This window comes from Dromaius novaehollandiae, chromosome 3 (genome assembly GCF_036370855.1).
Source record: "Dromaius novaehollandiae isolate bDroNov1 chromosome 3, bDroNov1.hap1, whole genome shotgun sequence".
NCBI classification, from domain to species: domain Eukaryota; kingdom Metazoa; phylum Chordata; class Aves; order Casuariiformes; family Dromaiidae; genus Dromaius; species Dromaius novaehollandiae.
In genome coordinates this window covers 33,582,073-33,597,436 of record NC_088100.1, presented here as the reverse complement: position 1 = coordinate 33,597,436, position 15,364 = coordinate 33,582,073, and the positions used below count along the sequence as shown (strand labels likewise).

Below are 15,364 nucleotides of genomic sequence, written 5' to 3'. Positions count from 1 at the left end.
CTGAACTTCAGTTGGGAAGCACCACTGTATTACATGGTATAATTTGAACTGTCTTCTAATTAACAGACAACATTAGCACTTCTCAAGTTTACAAAGTATAATAAAAATGGTTTAGGTACTTATAAGAAATATGTGACTGACAGCTCTGAGGTACAGTTCTTGGAAGTACAGACATCTTGGTATCACATAAAATGGGCTCCACATTTCACAGGATAAACACTTTAGACTACTAGATTTAGACAATCTATGGTAGCATATCAAAAAAAAAAAAAAAAAAAAAAAAAAAAAAAAAGCTTCCACATACTCCCAGTAGCCTCAGCTTTAACCTAGAAGAAACACTACTTTTCTTTCAGGGAAAACACTTAAATTGTCTTATTCATTCAGTTCTTGGTCTGTGACATGGGAGTCAAAAGGGTGGCTGTTACAGAAGTTACTTACTGATTTGCTTGGTTTATTCATGAATGCCAGACATGCAAGGGCCTGTCTTCAAAATTTAACACCTGGTATTTTACACTATCAAGTAAATTGCAAACAAGATTAGATTTTATCCACCTCTGCAACTTTCATGTAACAAGAGAGCTACCTTGCATAATCTTCAAACTTGGGCTTTCATAAAAAGTTATCAGACATACAGGAACTCCACCAAAACTACATATGGAAATTCCCTGTCTTCCCTACTTTAAGAATGTCCTCTTGAGTGTCTCAGCTGACCTCAATTCTTCTACCAGTACATGGGAAGGAAAGCGCTGCTTTGAGCTGAAACACATGCAGTAAGAAACAGAGGGAAAAATAAAAAAGCACAATATGAGATCAATAGGATCATCTTCAAGGGTAATCCCATGTACAGTATGTTGTAGTAACCCACCTGAAGGTAACAGAAACCATGAATCACTGTGACAAGGTCTTGATTTGAGAGAAATACGGCAAACACTTACATGCAGACAGAAGAAGGCACTCCTGGCCATAAATTCCCTAACAACAGGGCTGAAAGCATTGCCAAAGAGCAAACTCTCTGAACAAGAGGACAAAACCCCTCCATAATAGGAAGCAGTATCATCATTGCTGTTCTCCTCAAGTTTCTATCACTTTGACAACTCCACTAATTCTACAATCCCATAAAGGATAAATCCTGGGAAAGCAAAGAATCAGATCACCTTGGCTGGATGAAGAAAGAGCATTTTGCCATCTGGCCTTTAACTTGACTTAACTTAACAGCTCCTTTTTCACAAGGACTGTTTAAATCTGTTCAGACAGGGACAAGTTTAGAACTTTAAAGATTGCCACCACAAAAAGGGATGTTACAGGTGAACAAACCTATAGTTCAGTCAGTCAGAAGAGTTCAGACCAGTCAGTCCAGTCCAAACAGTTATGTTTAAAGTTACTTTACTGAGAGTGTTATAATTGTTTGAATGATACTCTTTAAAGGGAGAATGCTGTGCTTTAAGTTAATGCAGTTTTACAGAAAATTTGTAAAATAAACTATAAGAGATTGTGCTTATAAATGTGAGAGCTTTTAATTTTTAAAAAAACAATCAATATCAAATCATCTAAAAACACAAAATACAAGAATATTAGTTAGTGAGGTTCAATATTCTTAGAATAGATTTCACATTAAAAAAATCAATATCTAATTTTGCTCTGAAATGTAAGAAAAATGTACTGTGCATTTCATCTCAAAGGAATTTACACACTTTTTACATATCCACTATCAGAATCAATCCACATAGCTCTGCAATCCCCACCTCTGAGTGAACACAGTACCCTTCTATCAGCATATGAAAACACAGCTTTATGGAGAATACAAAAAAAAATAAAATACATTAAAACTGCTGGAAATTAGGGGTATATACAAGACAGCTTAAAGAAAAAAAATACAGATGCGCTCATGTACAGTGATAAATGTTTTTTTCAGAAATGTAAGTAACCATACCTTCGTTTCACTTTTCTTAAGTTTATTTTTTATGCAAAGCTTGGAGAGCAACTGAGCAGCAATTTTGAGAAAAATGTGCTTCCTACTGCAACATACAAGATTTACTGGGAAGTATCCCATCTAAATAGACTCAACAACACTTAAATCTTATTCCAGTTAGCAGATGAGCTTTCGGTGACACCTGTTACAAGGCAGAGATTCACTGAAGTTAATCAAACTCAGTGCAGGCACAAAACCTCAGCAATACAACTGTTTGCTGGTCCATGGAAGTAACTTGTCAGACTGTAACACTAGTCAGATCTTAAGTGATATGACTGCAGGCAAACCTGATCTCAATTTCAGCTCATGATCAAATTTGACCAATGCACTCTGCATATATCAAGTGATGCTAGGCAACATAATGTTGCAATTAAAGCCTATAAAACAACTTGCACATATTTCACATGCACATATGGCATGGTTCCATACTCTTATGCACAAGGACACATAAAAAGCCTCTTCTAATTCTCATCCATAAAATGGAAACCTATTGCCCTGATACTTTGGAGGTGGCAGTTCTGTTCTGCATCCAGGACCAAAATCAAAAGAGTTAAACTAGGACAATCTAGAGTTCTCATAAATTATGTCTTTTCTTCCCAACTGCCTAGCCTCATGCATTCTGTACTCCATCAAGCAGCTGCCTCGCTGTTCTACCAACACACACACACAAATGCACATATACATTCTGCCAAACAGGTATTAGTTTTTAACTGTAGTTTAGGTTTTTCATCCAATGTCAAAATTTTCACAGTAGGTTACAGTACCAGAGAGACTTATGAGCTAAATTAAATATTTATCATTTGTTCATGTCCTTTTACTGTTCAAGCTTTCTCATTATGTTTTCATCTACATCAGTGCAATTTCATTTAATCAGCACAGAATTTAGCCTCCTGATGTCAAATGTCAAAATGCTTCTAAAGTTAATACTGCAAATATGCAAAATTGCAAATGGCTTTATTTTGAAAATAACTTCATATGAAAAGCTAATTAAAAACCTGGAAAATAATGAACATAAATGAAAAATTACTCTGACTACTTTCTTAGTGCATGTAAGTGTTCAAGAAATTGAGTAAAGAAAGCACATTAAAAAGCTCAGGCAGCTATTATGTCTGGTTTTGCTTAGGTCTTGATGCCTTTCATAAGAGCAATGAAATCCGCAGAAACATAGTCATACTAATAAATTATGACTAGAAATGTGGCTAAATATATTCAATAATCCAAAATGGACTTTTTTTTACATAAAATAAACCGGTTCATTGTCATTTCTCTCAAAAGTCCTATTGCTAAACATTTGATCCTGCAGAATACTTCCACATGATTAATCCATACTTATGCAAATATTTAACTCTTTGGACTGAAAATAGGAAAACACTTCTTCACTGTGAGAGTGGTCAAACACTGGAACAGGATGCCTAGAGAGGTTGTGGAGTCTCCATCCTTGGAGATATTCAAAACCCAACCAGACGTGGTCCTGGGCAACCTGCTCTAGATGACCCTGCTTGAGCAGAGGGGTTGGACCAGATGATCTCCAAAGGTCCCTTCCAACCTCAACCATTCTGAGATTCTGTGACTGTTTGTGTAGTAAAAGATAGGGCTGTAGGTTTGCTAAATATCTGGAAACAGAACAGTATATCAATATACCTTTTGCAAAATCCTAGTTTATTGTTTTGATTTTGGAGCCATAACAATTTATTCAGAGACCTTAAAATTAATATATTGTTTACAAAAAGCATAGACATAATCTTTCTGAACATCAGCTACAAAATGTGTGATGTCTATTGTCCTTGTAAGCAAAACTACATTTGTAAGAAGATGTAATTTTATTCGACTTGATAGTATAAGAAGTGGACAGACTTTTGGGCCCATAATTTCCTTCTCTGATCACTTCAGAGTATGCAGGATTGGTAACCAAGAGAAACACTTGAGAAGACACTTCACACTTAGATCATTCAAGCATGTGAAGACTTCCATTAGCAAATCTCAGAACAAAAAGAAAGCTCTGTTTGTTGGTAAAAGAGTAGTAGATTTCTCTCTGCAATATAATAGCACTTTTACCAAAATAATAAGGTTGGACTTTTTTGCATTCATGAACAATATCCAAATGAATTTCACGTAACAAAGTTTATAAAAATAACGCTTAAAAAGGACCATAAAGATAATAACTGTTTTTTGATACAACACCATTCTAACAAAAAGTTGGTGTTTATCTAAAGGCCAAAACACAGAGAAAATTATTCTCTAGTTACACCACAGATCCTCAAAATCTGAAACAGTCTGTTAGACCAACCACTGTCTCCATTAAAAAGCGTAACTCTCTCTCCTAGGTTCATCCATGATCAAAAAGCACCTATCAGGAGATACATCAATTCTCAATGACTACAAGACTGAGTGCTTAATATGGGAAAGAGTGACCAAAAAATTGGGAGATTTCAAAAACTATCCATTTTATTACACTCATATCTGAAAAAAGCATGCATAGATAAGACGTGCTCCCCAGTCTTCAGTAGGATCAACAACACTTACCATAAGCATAATGCACAGTCTTGACACTGTAAATAATAAGACACACTTGGTGTGAACTGATTTAGAAATGATTGCAAAAATAGATGTACTAATTCAATCTAGAACTGTCTGGAAACAGTTATTCATCATGCCCTTGTCTCTTCATGTCTCTGAGTGGCAAGTGTATGAATGGTTTTGTGTGTATGTCATTATTCTGAAAATTGCAACTAGTTTTCCTTACAGTGCCTCTGTAACTGTGCCAGAAATATATTTGGAACGTGGCTTTCTTGTTTAAAACTCTCTCCGGACATAAGTATCTGATACGCAATTATATTTTAAAGATGATATTTCAGTTATAAGTACAAGGAATTAAAATGCAATCCTGTCGCCTTGTGCAAACTGTCTTAACCGAGACAACAAGTATTCTGATATTGTCATTCTTTTCTGCTGTTTTTTGTGAAAACCAAAAATAACCTGGAATAACATTTATTGCCTGAATTCCAAAACTAGGCACCATAAATATTACATAATATTTTACCATGTCTATGATGTATATGAGATGGAATAAATAATTATAACTTTTTACAGATGCAGAGATCTGATAAGCTATCTACATCCTTACAGACCTAAAACATAGATCTGACTGGGGGAAATTGCACAGTCCTGGTCAGAAATAAATCATCCCTGTAATTGTAAGTTTTATACAGCTATTTCTAAAAAGCAGCATTAAACCATTTGGAGTTTGTAATTGATTGCATAAGACATTCTTACATGTTTTACCACCACTGGAAATTAGAGTCAAACTGCAGGTGCTCAAGAGCTTTCTTTTCCCCACCAAAAAAAAAAAATCACTACATTCCAGCACTGTGGTTCCTTGCGTAATGGAGAAGTCAAATTTGACTGGAAATTAAAACCTGTAGGCCCAGAGGAGAAAAATAATGCAGTGGGCCTCAGGGATTAGAAAGAATGAGAAGCTAAAATTGACTAGAAATTTTAAGTGGCTCTAAATGTCAGCAAACAAACATAAAATTTTGATTTGTCAATTACCAGTTTAAATAAAGACAGCATCCTAACAAGCCTGAATACAACTGCTGCAAATGTTAAGCCAGTATTTTTTAAATAGTCTTTTCTTCAGGTATTAAGTTAAAATCCTAAAATGCTCAGTAATTGCCTGATGAAGGAAGCACACTACCTTTTGTCTAGTTGCTTTCCTGTATCAAAAAATTCTTCTCATAAGACTTAGAAAATAGAAGAGTGTTGACAAAACTGAGAATTTTCAATACTTCTTTAAAGTTCCCCCTTGGAACACCTCTATTTTTCAGAAGAACAACCAATGGAAGTGTACCCTTCTCCTCTAGAAAAGAGGCCTTTTCTGCATAATCCCTCTTAAGATCTGGATTTATAACAACTTTGAGAAGTTCCTGTCCAGAGACTATATTCTTTCATCCCATCTTTGTCTTCACTCTTCTTTAGGACACAAATAATGCCTATGAATTTGTAGACTCACAGACTTCAAGTCACCAAGTATTATTGGAATGTCAGACTTCCTACATGACAAAGCTGAGTATGAGGCTTTGGAGGCTTCTTGTATCAAGCAGAGAATCATGAGAGAAGGAGCCTGTACAGAAATAACATCTTGTGAATTTCAATAAAACCAGTGAAACGGGCCAGAAAAGAATATAAAATTTGCACTTTAGACCTCCCAACATTTCAGCATATACAGATCTGAAGTGCATTTCTAGAACATGGAAGTGACCTTCATTACTATCTGTCAACCCCTATAATCTCCCATTTCTTTTACAGCTTCTGAGGCAATTCTTATGAATATCTGTGATTCTCTGCTGGCAGTTTCCTGCTGCTGCCTTGGTGATGAGGTAGGCCCATGTTAGAATGGTCAATGACTGTCTCATAACTGCTGTACAACATAACTGCGTGCAGTTATGTATAGCTTATGACTACACACAACAGTATCCTTGGACCACTTACTCCAACTTCCTGCAGGAAAAAACACTATTGATTCTCTGAAATTCCCTAAAAGCCATGATTAGCCTCCTAGAAATCCTGAGCTCACCGCCATCCTGTCTCCTTTTGTTGACAGATCAGGACACCTTTCTGGCCATACTTGCCCTCTCAGGGTGGTGAAAACTTGAAGCCTCAAATGTTGCTAACTTTTTTCAGATGCTTCCCCTAGGCAAAAGGCAAAACTAGCATCAGCACTGTCCAATTTCCTCTTTCCCTACCCTGGTAAGGGCCTAGAGCAGTAGAGAGAAAGCTGCTGGGAGCAGTGGCTATGAGCAATCCTTCCTCTGAATAATTCACTCACTTGAGAACATATTAGAGCAGTGTTGCCCTACTGTCTCCCTCTTAAACTTTAAAACTTTCAACAAAGGGAAATGCCAAGTTCTGCCCCTCAGGAGCAATGTACCAATACAGGCTGGGTTCAAGTGGCTGCAAAGCAGCTTTGCAGAGAAGGACCTGGGGGTCCTGGAGGACAAACTGGACATGGGCCAGCAATGTGCCCTTGCGGCAAAGAAGGCCAACAGCTCCTTGGGCTGCATGAGGAGGAGCATTGCCAGCAGGTTGAGGGAGGTCATCCTTCCCCTCTACTCAGCACTGGTAAGGCCACATCCGGAGTGCTGAGTCCAGTACTAGGCTACCCAGTACAAGAGAGACATGGACATACTGGCATGAATCTAGTGAAGAGCCACAAAGATGATGAAGGCACTGGAGCATCTGACATATGAGGAGATACTAAGAGAGCTAGGATTGTCTAGCTTGGAGTAGAGAAGTCTCAGGGGGGATCTTATCTATATATATAAATACTGAAAGGAGAGTCTAATGACAACATAGCCAGACTCTCCTCAGTGGTGCCCAGTGACAGGACAAGAGGCAATGGGCACAACCTGAAACACAAGAAGTTCCCTCTGAACATAAGAAAAAAAAATCTTTTTTTTTTTTTTTTTTTTTACTGTAAGGGGGACTGAGCACTGGAACAGGATGCTCAGAGAGGCTGTGGAGTCTCCATCCTTGGAGATATTCAAAAACCCAACCGGATGTGGTCCTGGGCAACCTGCTCTAGGTGGCCATGCTTGAGCAGGAGGTTGGACTAGACTTTTTCCAGAGGTTCTTTGCAGTCCCAACCATTCCATGATTCTGTGAAAATCCAGTCCTTCACAACTTGGATTTGTAAAGCAAAGTGTCAGGATCAAACCTGGTAGTCAGGAAGAGGCACAATGTGATACTGAAAGGGACTATCCAGACAATTTTAGGTACCTAAACAACCCAAACAGCAGGTAGTCTGGATTCTGCTCCCTGCTCATCTAAAGAGCTTCAAACATGATGGTTCCAAACTCCTTTAAATAAAAAGAAAAAATAAAAGGTTTTCAAGCAATAGAGGTGAGGATATCCTCTATTCCTCCTGTCTCTTTGCACAAAAAGGAAAGTGAGATTCATGGAACTATGGAAAAATAAGCAAGAGGGAGCCTGACTCAGAGGAGAGTGTCTTGGGTATTATTTATGTATTGTATTCTTTAATTCCTTAGTACAAAATTCACAAGCCATTCCCAGAACCCTTGATTCCTCTTTTATCTTCTCAGTGGGGTTAACAATAGGCTTTAGATCCTTTATCCTAAAGATAGGATAATGACAGGCTTCCTCATGATGGCCCCACAACTCTTACATTCATTTCTCTATGGTGGCCCAGTTTCAACAGAAGGGATGGAGAACGATCCTCTCTCTCCCTTCCCTAGTGTTTATGGAAGGGGAATTAGCACTGGTGGGTTTATGCCATTTAGGCTAGGAAGGTTGTGAAACCCTAGTTGCTTATTTTTCCTGTGATTACTATTCAAAATACAAGGGTGGCAGCAGCTGCCACTGTGTTTTGAGCAGAATTCAATGTTTTCTGCCAGTGTTAGGCACGGTCCAAGTGTAAGAAGTGGAGAGGGAAACATACTGTCTCCAGAAAACTGGTTAGGAACAGGTGCCTCCTTGCCAATCTGTTAATATTCAGAGAGTTATGTACCTAGCAGTTCTGACTGGAAACTGCTGGGCGAACATAGGAAATTATAGGGGGTATCTGGGGAGCTTTCACCATAAACACAGACTCTCATCAAATGTTAAGTGACTTCAGGATTTGGCAGCCCTGAAAAGTGAGTGGCTCCAGTATCTGTGTTGGTCTAGAAACCCGAATTCTACTAAATTCAGATTTGGGCACTACAGTAAATGGTCAAAATAGCATATTAGGATCACCTCCTCCCTGATTATTAACTACCATTCCCATGGCAACTCTTGGAACAACTCTGCTAAGATCTGGGAAGGCTTTGAGCACCTGTTGGCTTCTCCAGTGGAGCAACTCAGCCAGGATTACAAAACCAGAAGTGACCACCCTGTGTCTGAGAGTTCAGTTTCCTACTATTGCCAATACAAGGCAAACAATCTCTTTAACAACGTCATTAAATCCTATCACAGGAGTAGTAAGAGCTTTTCTCCTCATTTAAAATTTGCTCCAGAAAATGAGTGCTCTGATAATTAGGAACCTCCTTCTAATTTCTGGCCAAAATTTATCCAAGGCTGATTTATACCTATTCCCCTCTTGATCAGCTACTGTTCCACAAGCAGTGGAGAAAAGCATACTTTGACTGTGCCAGTGTACGGTGCCTTGTTGGGCTGTGAGAGTCCCCAGCAGAAGAGACTGGAACTCAACCAGCAGTGCTCACAGATTCTGTGTTTTGGGCATAATGCTTAACTAACCCAATGATATAATGCACGTAATTGCTTACAAGCAAACTTCAGCTTAAATACATACATATAAATATATATAGTTCTGTGATTTGTCTATGCTTGAAATTTATGGCAGATTAACAGAAGCTATCCCACTTCAAAGAACCTTATAGCCACAAACAATACAGTTGCTGCAGGCTTAGTGTTTGAATTTACACTTGAAACATTTTAAACATTTTTCCTTAAAATATTTTTGCAAATTATGGTTTGTCTTTTCTCTTCAGCCTCACCGAAAACTTTCCTCCTCAAGCGCCCCCACAATTTGTTCGTCACATCAGAATAACTTGTAGGTCAAAATCTGCACTTCGGCCTAGACACATCAGCCACTCTGTATGAAGCTTTTCTCTTTCTACCTACCATGTAACACAGGACAAAGGTCTCCTATGTGAATTAGTCTGCAGAGGAGGCCATGGCTTGTTCTACCACCGGGCTACACAAATTTATTTATACAAGAGCAGTGGAAGGCTAGGGGTCTAGAAGGCCAATCTCTATATAAGAGAGTTGCTAGAGACTACAGTCTCCAGATAAACCCACAAAATCTAGCACAGTTGGCACGAAAATGGAAGCAAGAATGGGCAAGAGCTGAGTCTATTGTGGTAAAGCCATACCTCCTCAACAGACTACTCTCCAATGGTGTTGTCAAAGGTGTGGCAGGCATGAAGGTGAAGTTCTCCTCACCACACAGGAACAAGGAGGCAGCTCTGAAGCCCTGAGACAAGATCATTCAGCTGCAAAGGAGGATGACTTGCCTCCCCAAGCTCTCTGTACTTTTAATCGAATGACTCTTTAATCTTTATTATGTATTAATTAACCCAGGCTGAATTAACAGCCCTGGGTAACAAAAGCACGTATCCCCTTGCAGGGGAGAGCTCTATTTGGGCTTGCTATTGAGTTAGGCTTCTGGGCCCATAAACTTTTCATTCTGCTCTGTATGGGGAGCCAAACTGTTTCCACTAACTTAGAACTTAATGGCCCTTCTCAAGACACAATCTCTTCTGTCTGAGAAGCGCATTGGGCATAGATAGCTACTTCCTAGCCACAGGGCTATTAGACCTAAGGTGATCAGAAGCAGTACTATTGCCTACATGTTAAGAAAAGACCCACTGCTGTAACACCAGTGCTTTGAGTTGTGTTCAGTGTGGAATCATGCATAAGATGTGTGCTATATTAGTGTCAGGTCTTTCAGAGGACTTAAGCATATGACTGTAGTCCGTGACTTCCAAACAGGCTTAAGCCCAAGACAGACAGCAAGCCAAGCAACTCACTGCAGCCAAGGCCCTTGTGTGCCTGCACGTGCTCTGGGACTGTGGGCCCTGGACACACAGGAATGCCTGGCTTCTCAGGTGTGTTATTAGGGAAAAGATTTTGTGGACTGCACTCAAGGTGCCTCAATTTTTACTGAGTGCCAGGTAGGCATCACAGTGCTTATGTGGATATGAGTCTTCGGTACCATACACCAAACTGGGGCTGCACTTCATTGCACTGAGGCATGGATATGCTTTCAGGAGTACCTACAGTGACACTAACTCTATTAGAGCAGAATGCAAAACCTGTTCTTTAGAGGTAAAGCTGATTTCAAGGGACTTGGCTAACATTGAAGTGTTCCTCATGCCAAGATGTGGCTGTTCTTAAAAAAGCAAAAGGAGGAACCTTCACAAAAGCCCCCAAACACATTGCTCCAAGGCATTCAACAGGTTAGAGGATAGCACAAAGTTTCTCTTGCACAAACACAACACAGGGCAGCCTGAAATCTGATATTGAAAGGGTCGGGGGAAGACAGGGTCTTTGTCACTGATCAGGAATACACGGGGGGGGGGGGGGGGGGGGGGGGGGGGAGGGAAGGGTTCACACTGGCCAGTATAAGTTGATCCCCTTTATCCTAAGGGTGTGGCAAGTTCCTTTAGCCGTAAACTGCTGAAGGAAACTCAGCAGGCCAATAAACTGACAGGCAGGGCAAGTTCCTGAAGACACATGGGCAAAACAAGGCTTCAAATAGAAGGATACATTTTTATCATTCTCCAGAACAAGCAGAGAAAGCGTTACATTGTCCCTAGTCCTGTTCCCTGTAGCAGCTCCCAGGCAGGCACGCTGCAATATGTGCTGATGTCAGCATGAACTGGCAGAGAGGTTTTGCAGGAATGCTTCTAGCTCAGGCTCAGAAACAGGGCTCAGGAAGACAGAGAGGTGCAGATACCGTGGAGAGGGACACAGCTTCATTACTGATGACCCTAACCTCTTTCATGTCTCCTGAAATCCATGCAACTTGCTCACAGAAACACCTCAAATTAATTCATTTGGATCCACAATATTATAATCATTATGTGAAGAATAGTGCAATTTAACCAGGAACTTTTCCTACAGATTTCACCATGAGAAATGCTGTAAATGAAGATTACCAATACTGTTTCAGAAACTTTTCTTTCTATTAGAACATCCAGAACAGGAAGGAAATGCTGTACCCTTTTCAGCCTTTATGATTCATGAGGCACCAGGTATCGGACCTCTCGTCAGTCCAGGATTGAAAGTAGCCTAGTTTGCAACATAAATGAGCCTTACTTCAGGGGACATTCCAGATTTGTATGTGGGCGTTACACAAGGAAACATTTCTCTGTCAGGTGGTTTCAAACAAAAACTGGTGGCTGTTTTGTTGAGACATTTGGAAAATCAGAACAACTTTTACTGAAGATAATAGAAAGGGGCTGTGAATGGTATGTGACTTTTATAATATAGCTGTGTCATCTCGATAGCACCATTGCATATTTGTAGCATGCCTCTACAAAATAAGGAAGTAAATTCTTGCCTCAAAATCCAATCTATAAGGGTTACCATCTGGCAAGATGTATATAACGCTTGTCCCAGGAAAGAACTAAACACTAGGCATATAAAAAAGGCAAATGATTTTAGAAATATAGCAGCTCCCTATGATTTAAAATCATAATCCACATGAAAATTATTTGCTATGACCTAATTTTTGTAAACCAATGATACAACTAAAATGAGTAAACAGGTTCATAAGCTTTTCAGTAAATTTTCTATAAATTTCTGGCTCTTTATTTAAAGAAAAAATCTATTTAAAATCACAATTTCTCAGGCTGATGGAGAGTCTAAACTGTTACTCTCTTGAATTAAAAGAACAGTTTTAGGAAATAAACTTTTAAAAATGTTTTTTAAACAGTTTTAGGAAATAAACTTTGGGCATCACAAACCTTCGAACATAATATAAAGCAATTTTAAGCTGAATTAACAAACAATTTTTGACCTCTTCTAAAAATTTTTAAAAAGTCTCCTACATCCTTTTAGTGAAACTGCTGAAGACTCCCAGAATCCTACAAAAATGACAAAGTATCATTCTAGAATTCAAAAATTACTATATGAATGAAGAGCAGAAGAAAAAAAGAGGAAAATTTATCCTCTATCTCATGTTAACAAGAACAGGGCTGAGAAATTACCATCTCAGCCGATAAAAGTTCATTCTTGCAGTGACTACAGGATTTATAGTATTGCTCTACAACATCATCATAGAACTAGTAATCTTCTTCATCAAATAAAAGGTAAATATTTAGGGGAAGTAGCTGTAGCAGAGGAAAAGGAATGGAAGAAAGATAAATGCAGCTTAGAACCTTTGAACTATTTTTCCTTTTAATTCTCTTCCGATAAATAAAAACTAAAGAGGCATCCTTCACTTATGCTTCCTCACATTGAGTAATACAACGCATTTTTGCAAAATATTTATTTGTTCAACCGTTGCACCTCAAATACTAACCACACCCCAAGCGCATCAAACAGCAAAAGCAAACTGAACTCTTCCTCTTGGACCGAGATCCAGATACTACGTTCCCCACTTCAGTCCCAGTCCTACGTGATACACAGCACTAGCAAGTGGACCTTTCCAATGAGCACCAGTAGCCCCTGTAGAAATCCGAATCCAGGCACCAATGAGAAAGGACAGAGACAGCAATATAATGAATGAATATAAAGTCCCAGCTTCATCACTTGCAATACATGGCATGGAAGTTCGGAGTCTGCAGGGATTTGGTATCTCCGTCGGTTAGAGGCAGCCACCGGGAAGAGCTGGAACCCACGTCTGCCAAGCACTTATATCTGATGCAGCCAAAAGAAATCCCCAAACCATGTCGCACCTTCTGAAGGTCCCTTCCAAATGCATATATATGAGATCAGAAGTCAGTGAGATAAAGATACACCTTACACGGTGAAGAGATTGTGGATAACAGAAAGGTTTGTATATAATCCATCTACCTATTCTACCACTTCCCTCACAAAGTGAATAGGCCTGAAGGGTAGTCAGAAGAGGAGAAAATCTGATTCTCCTCCACAGGCCACAGTTTCAATCTGTTTATTCTCATCACCCACAGCAGGCAATTTGGTAACGTTAGGTTTGAAGCCTCCTATTGATGAAGGAGGCTAAAAAATGTGGTCACATGCATTATTTGACAAGGAAAGGGGGGGAAAAAAGAGAGAGGAAAGGTTCAACGGAGACTGTAAGGTTCTGCTTTCCAAATATGGCATCTACCAACACCCCGAGCTCCCCACACCCCTCCCTGTGTAGCCGGGAGCGTGATAAGCCCAGTTCCCCTCCGTCCCACAAGCACGTACGCACACTTCCCCTCCGTAATGAGCAGTGCGACTAATTACATTTATTTGCTAATTATAAACGCCTTGTTGTCTCCACAGCGAGCTGCCCCGCAGCCCCTGCCTGCCCGGGAGCCGGCGGGCGGCGCAGGGCAGCGCGGCCCCGCGGCGGGGCGGCGGTTGGGGGCGCGGGCGGGGCGCGGGCAGGGTGGCGGTTGGCGGCGGTTGGGGCGCGAGCAGGGCGGCGGTTGGGGGCAGCCGCCGACCCCTCCCCTCCCCCCCCTTGGTGGGAGGGAGCCGAGGCCGAGCCAGGTGGGGGCAGCACGGCAGTTTGGGAGGCTCCCGTGAGCGGGGAAACCCCACCCCGCAGTCCCTCCTGGAAAAGGCAGAGCCTTGGGGACCCCAAAGGAATCCCACCTCGCCCCTCACCGCCGTGTCGGGGCTTCCTCCCTCCGCTTCGCCCGCTCTCCGCCGCGCGCTCCCTCGGGGCGAGGAGGGCCACCGTCCCTTTCTGTCCCGGGGCGCCGGGCTCCCCGGGCAGCTCTGCCTCAGGAGGTGGCTCCCGCGGTGGGGAGGACGGCTGGGGGAAGGAAGTTACGGGCCGGGGGCGGAGGAGGACCTGGGCTCCGCAGCGCCAGCCCCGCTGAGGGGTCCCTGCGGGGCGAAGCCGGCCCCGGGTACCGTCCTGCTCCCGGTGTGGCAGCGCCCGCTCCCGCCCGCCAGCAATCGGCGCATGAATGAGTGACTGAATGAATGAATGACTGGCGTCTGCTTACTTGAGCATGGCCTCTTCTTTCTCTTCCTCTTCTTTCTGCCGGTCCATCACTGCCATAATAATGTTCCTCTCCTCCTCTGTCAGGTGGCTCAGGTCGGGCAGCTCCTGCATCGGGGGGGGCACCGTGGGTGGGCGAGGGCCGCGGGGGCCCACTGAAGAAGACATTTTATTTCTGCCTCTCCCTTACACCTTCTACCTTGGCAAGGCAAACCAATCCAGCCTCTCCCCCGCCTCCCCTCACAGTGTAGTCCTCTGAGCAGCAGCAGCAGCCGGCAGCTCTCTGGCAGCAGCGGAGGAGGCGGAGACCCAGCCTTTCATGGTTGCTTGCATCCAACCCAGCCCGGCTGCTGCTTCCTCCCTTTGTTTCCGCGGCTTCAGGGAGCTGGGGGGCTGCCGCGCCGCCGCCCGCAGCCCATCCTCCGGGCGGGGGGCGCCGCGGCACGGCGCGGCAGGGAGGGCGCCCGCTCGCCGCGGCCGGGCTGCGTGCGGAGGGAGGCGGTGTGCGCCGCGAGCCGGCCGGCGGGGAAGGGCGGGTGCTGCCGCCGCCGCCGCCGCCGAAACGCTCCGCCGCTGCGAGCTCGGCGCTGGAAGGAGGAGGGAGGGGGGCTGGTGCCGCTTAGGCGGAGTCCGGGGCGCTCCGCCGCCGCCTCACGGGCGGCAGCGCCGGCTGCCTGCGCCGGCGACCTGGGCCGGCCGCGCCTCTTCCTCGGGTGCCCCGCACTCGTCCCGCGGCCGCACGTTCGCGGAGT

The 15,364-nt window shown here is 42.5% G+C and overlaps 1 protein-coding gene across 14 annotated transcripts in view; it reads right to left on the bottom strand.

Moving 5' to 3' along the window:
* Positions 1-15,136, bottom strand: part of RIMS1 (regulating synaptic membrane exocytosis 1) — a 356,720-nt gene extending 341,584 nt beyond the window's left edge. For 10 of the 14 annotated variants that reach the window (XM_064508660.1, XM_064508667.1, XM_064508662.1 and 7 more), the window contains exon 1: positions 14,617-15,134. In XM_064508660.1, the coding sequence (XP_064364730.1) occupies positions 14,617-14,780 (164 nt within the window). In that variant the 5' untranslated portion in view covers positions 14,781-15,134. Of the gene's footprint in view, positions 1-14,616 lie in introns of all 14 variants that reach the window. The other 4 variants (XM_064508656.1, XM_064508658.1, XM_064508657.1 and 1 more) reach the window with 2 other exon arrangements.
* Positions 15,137-15,364: the final 228 nt, after the last annotated feature.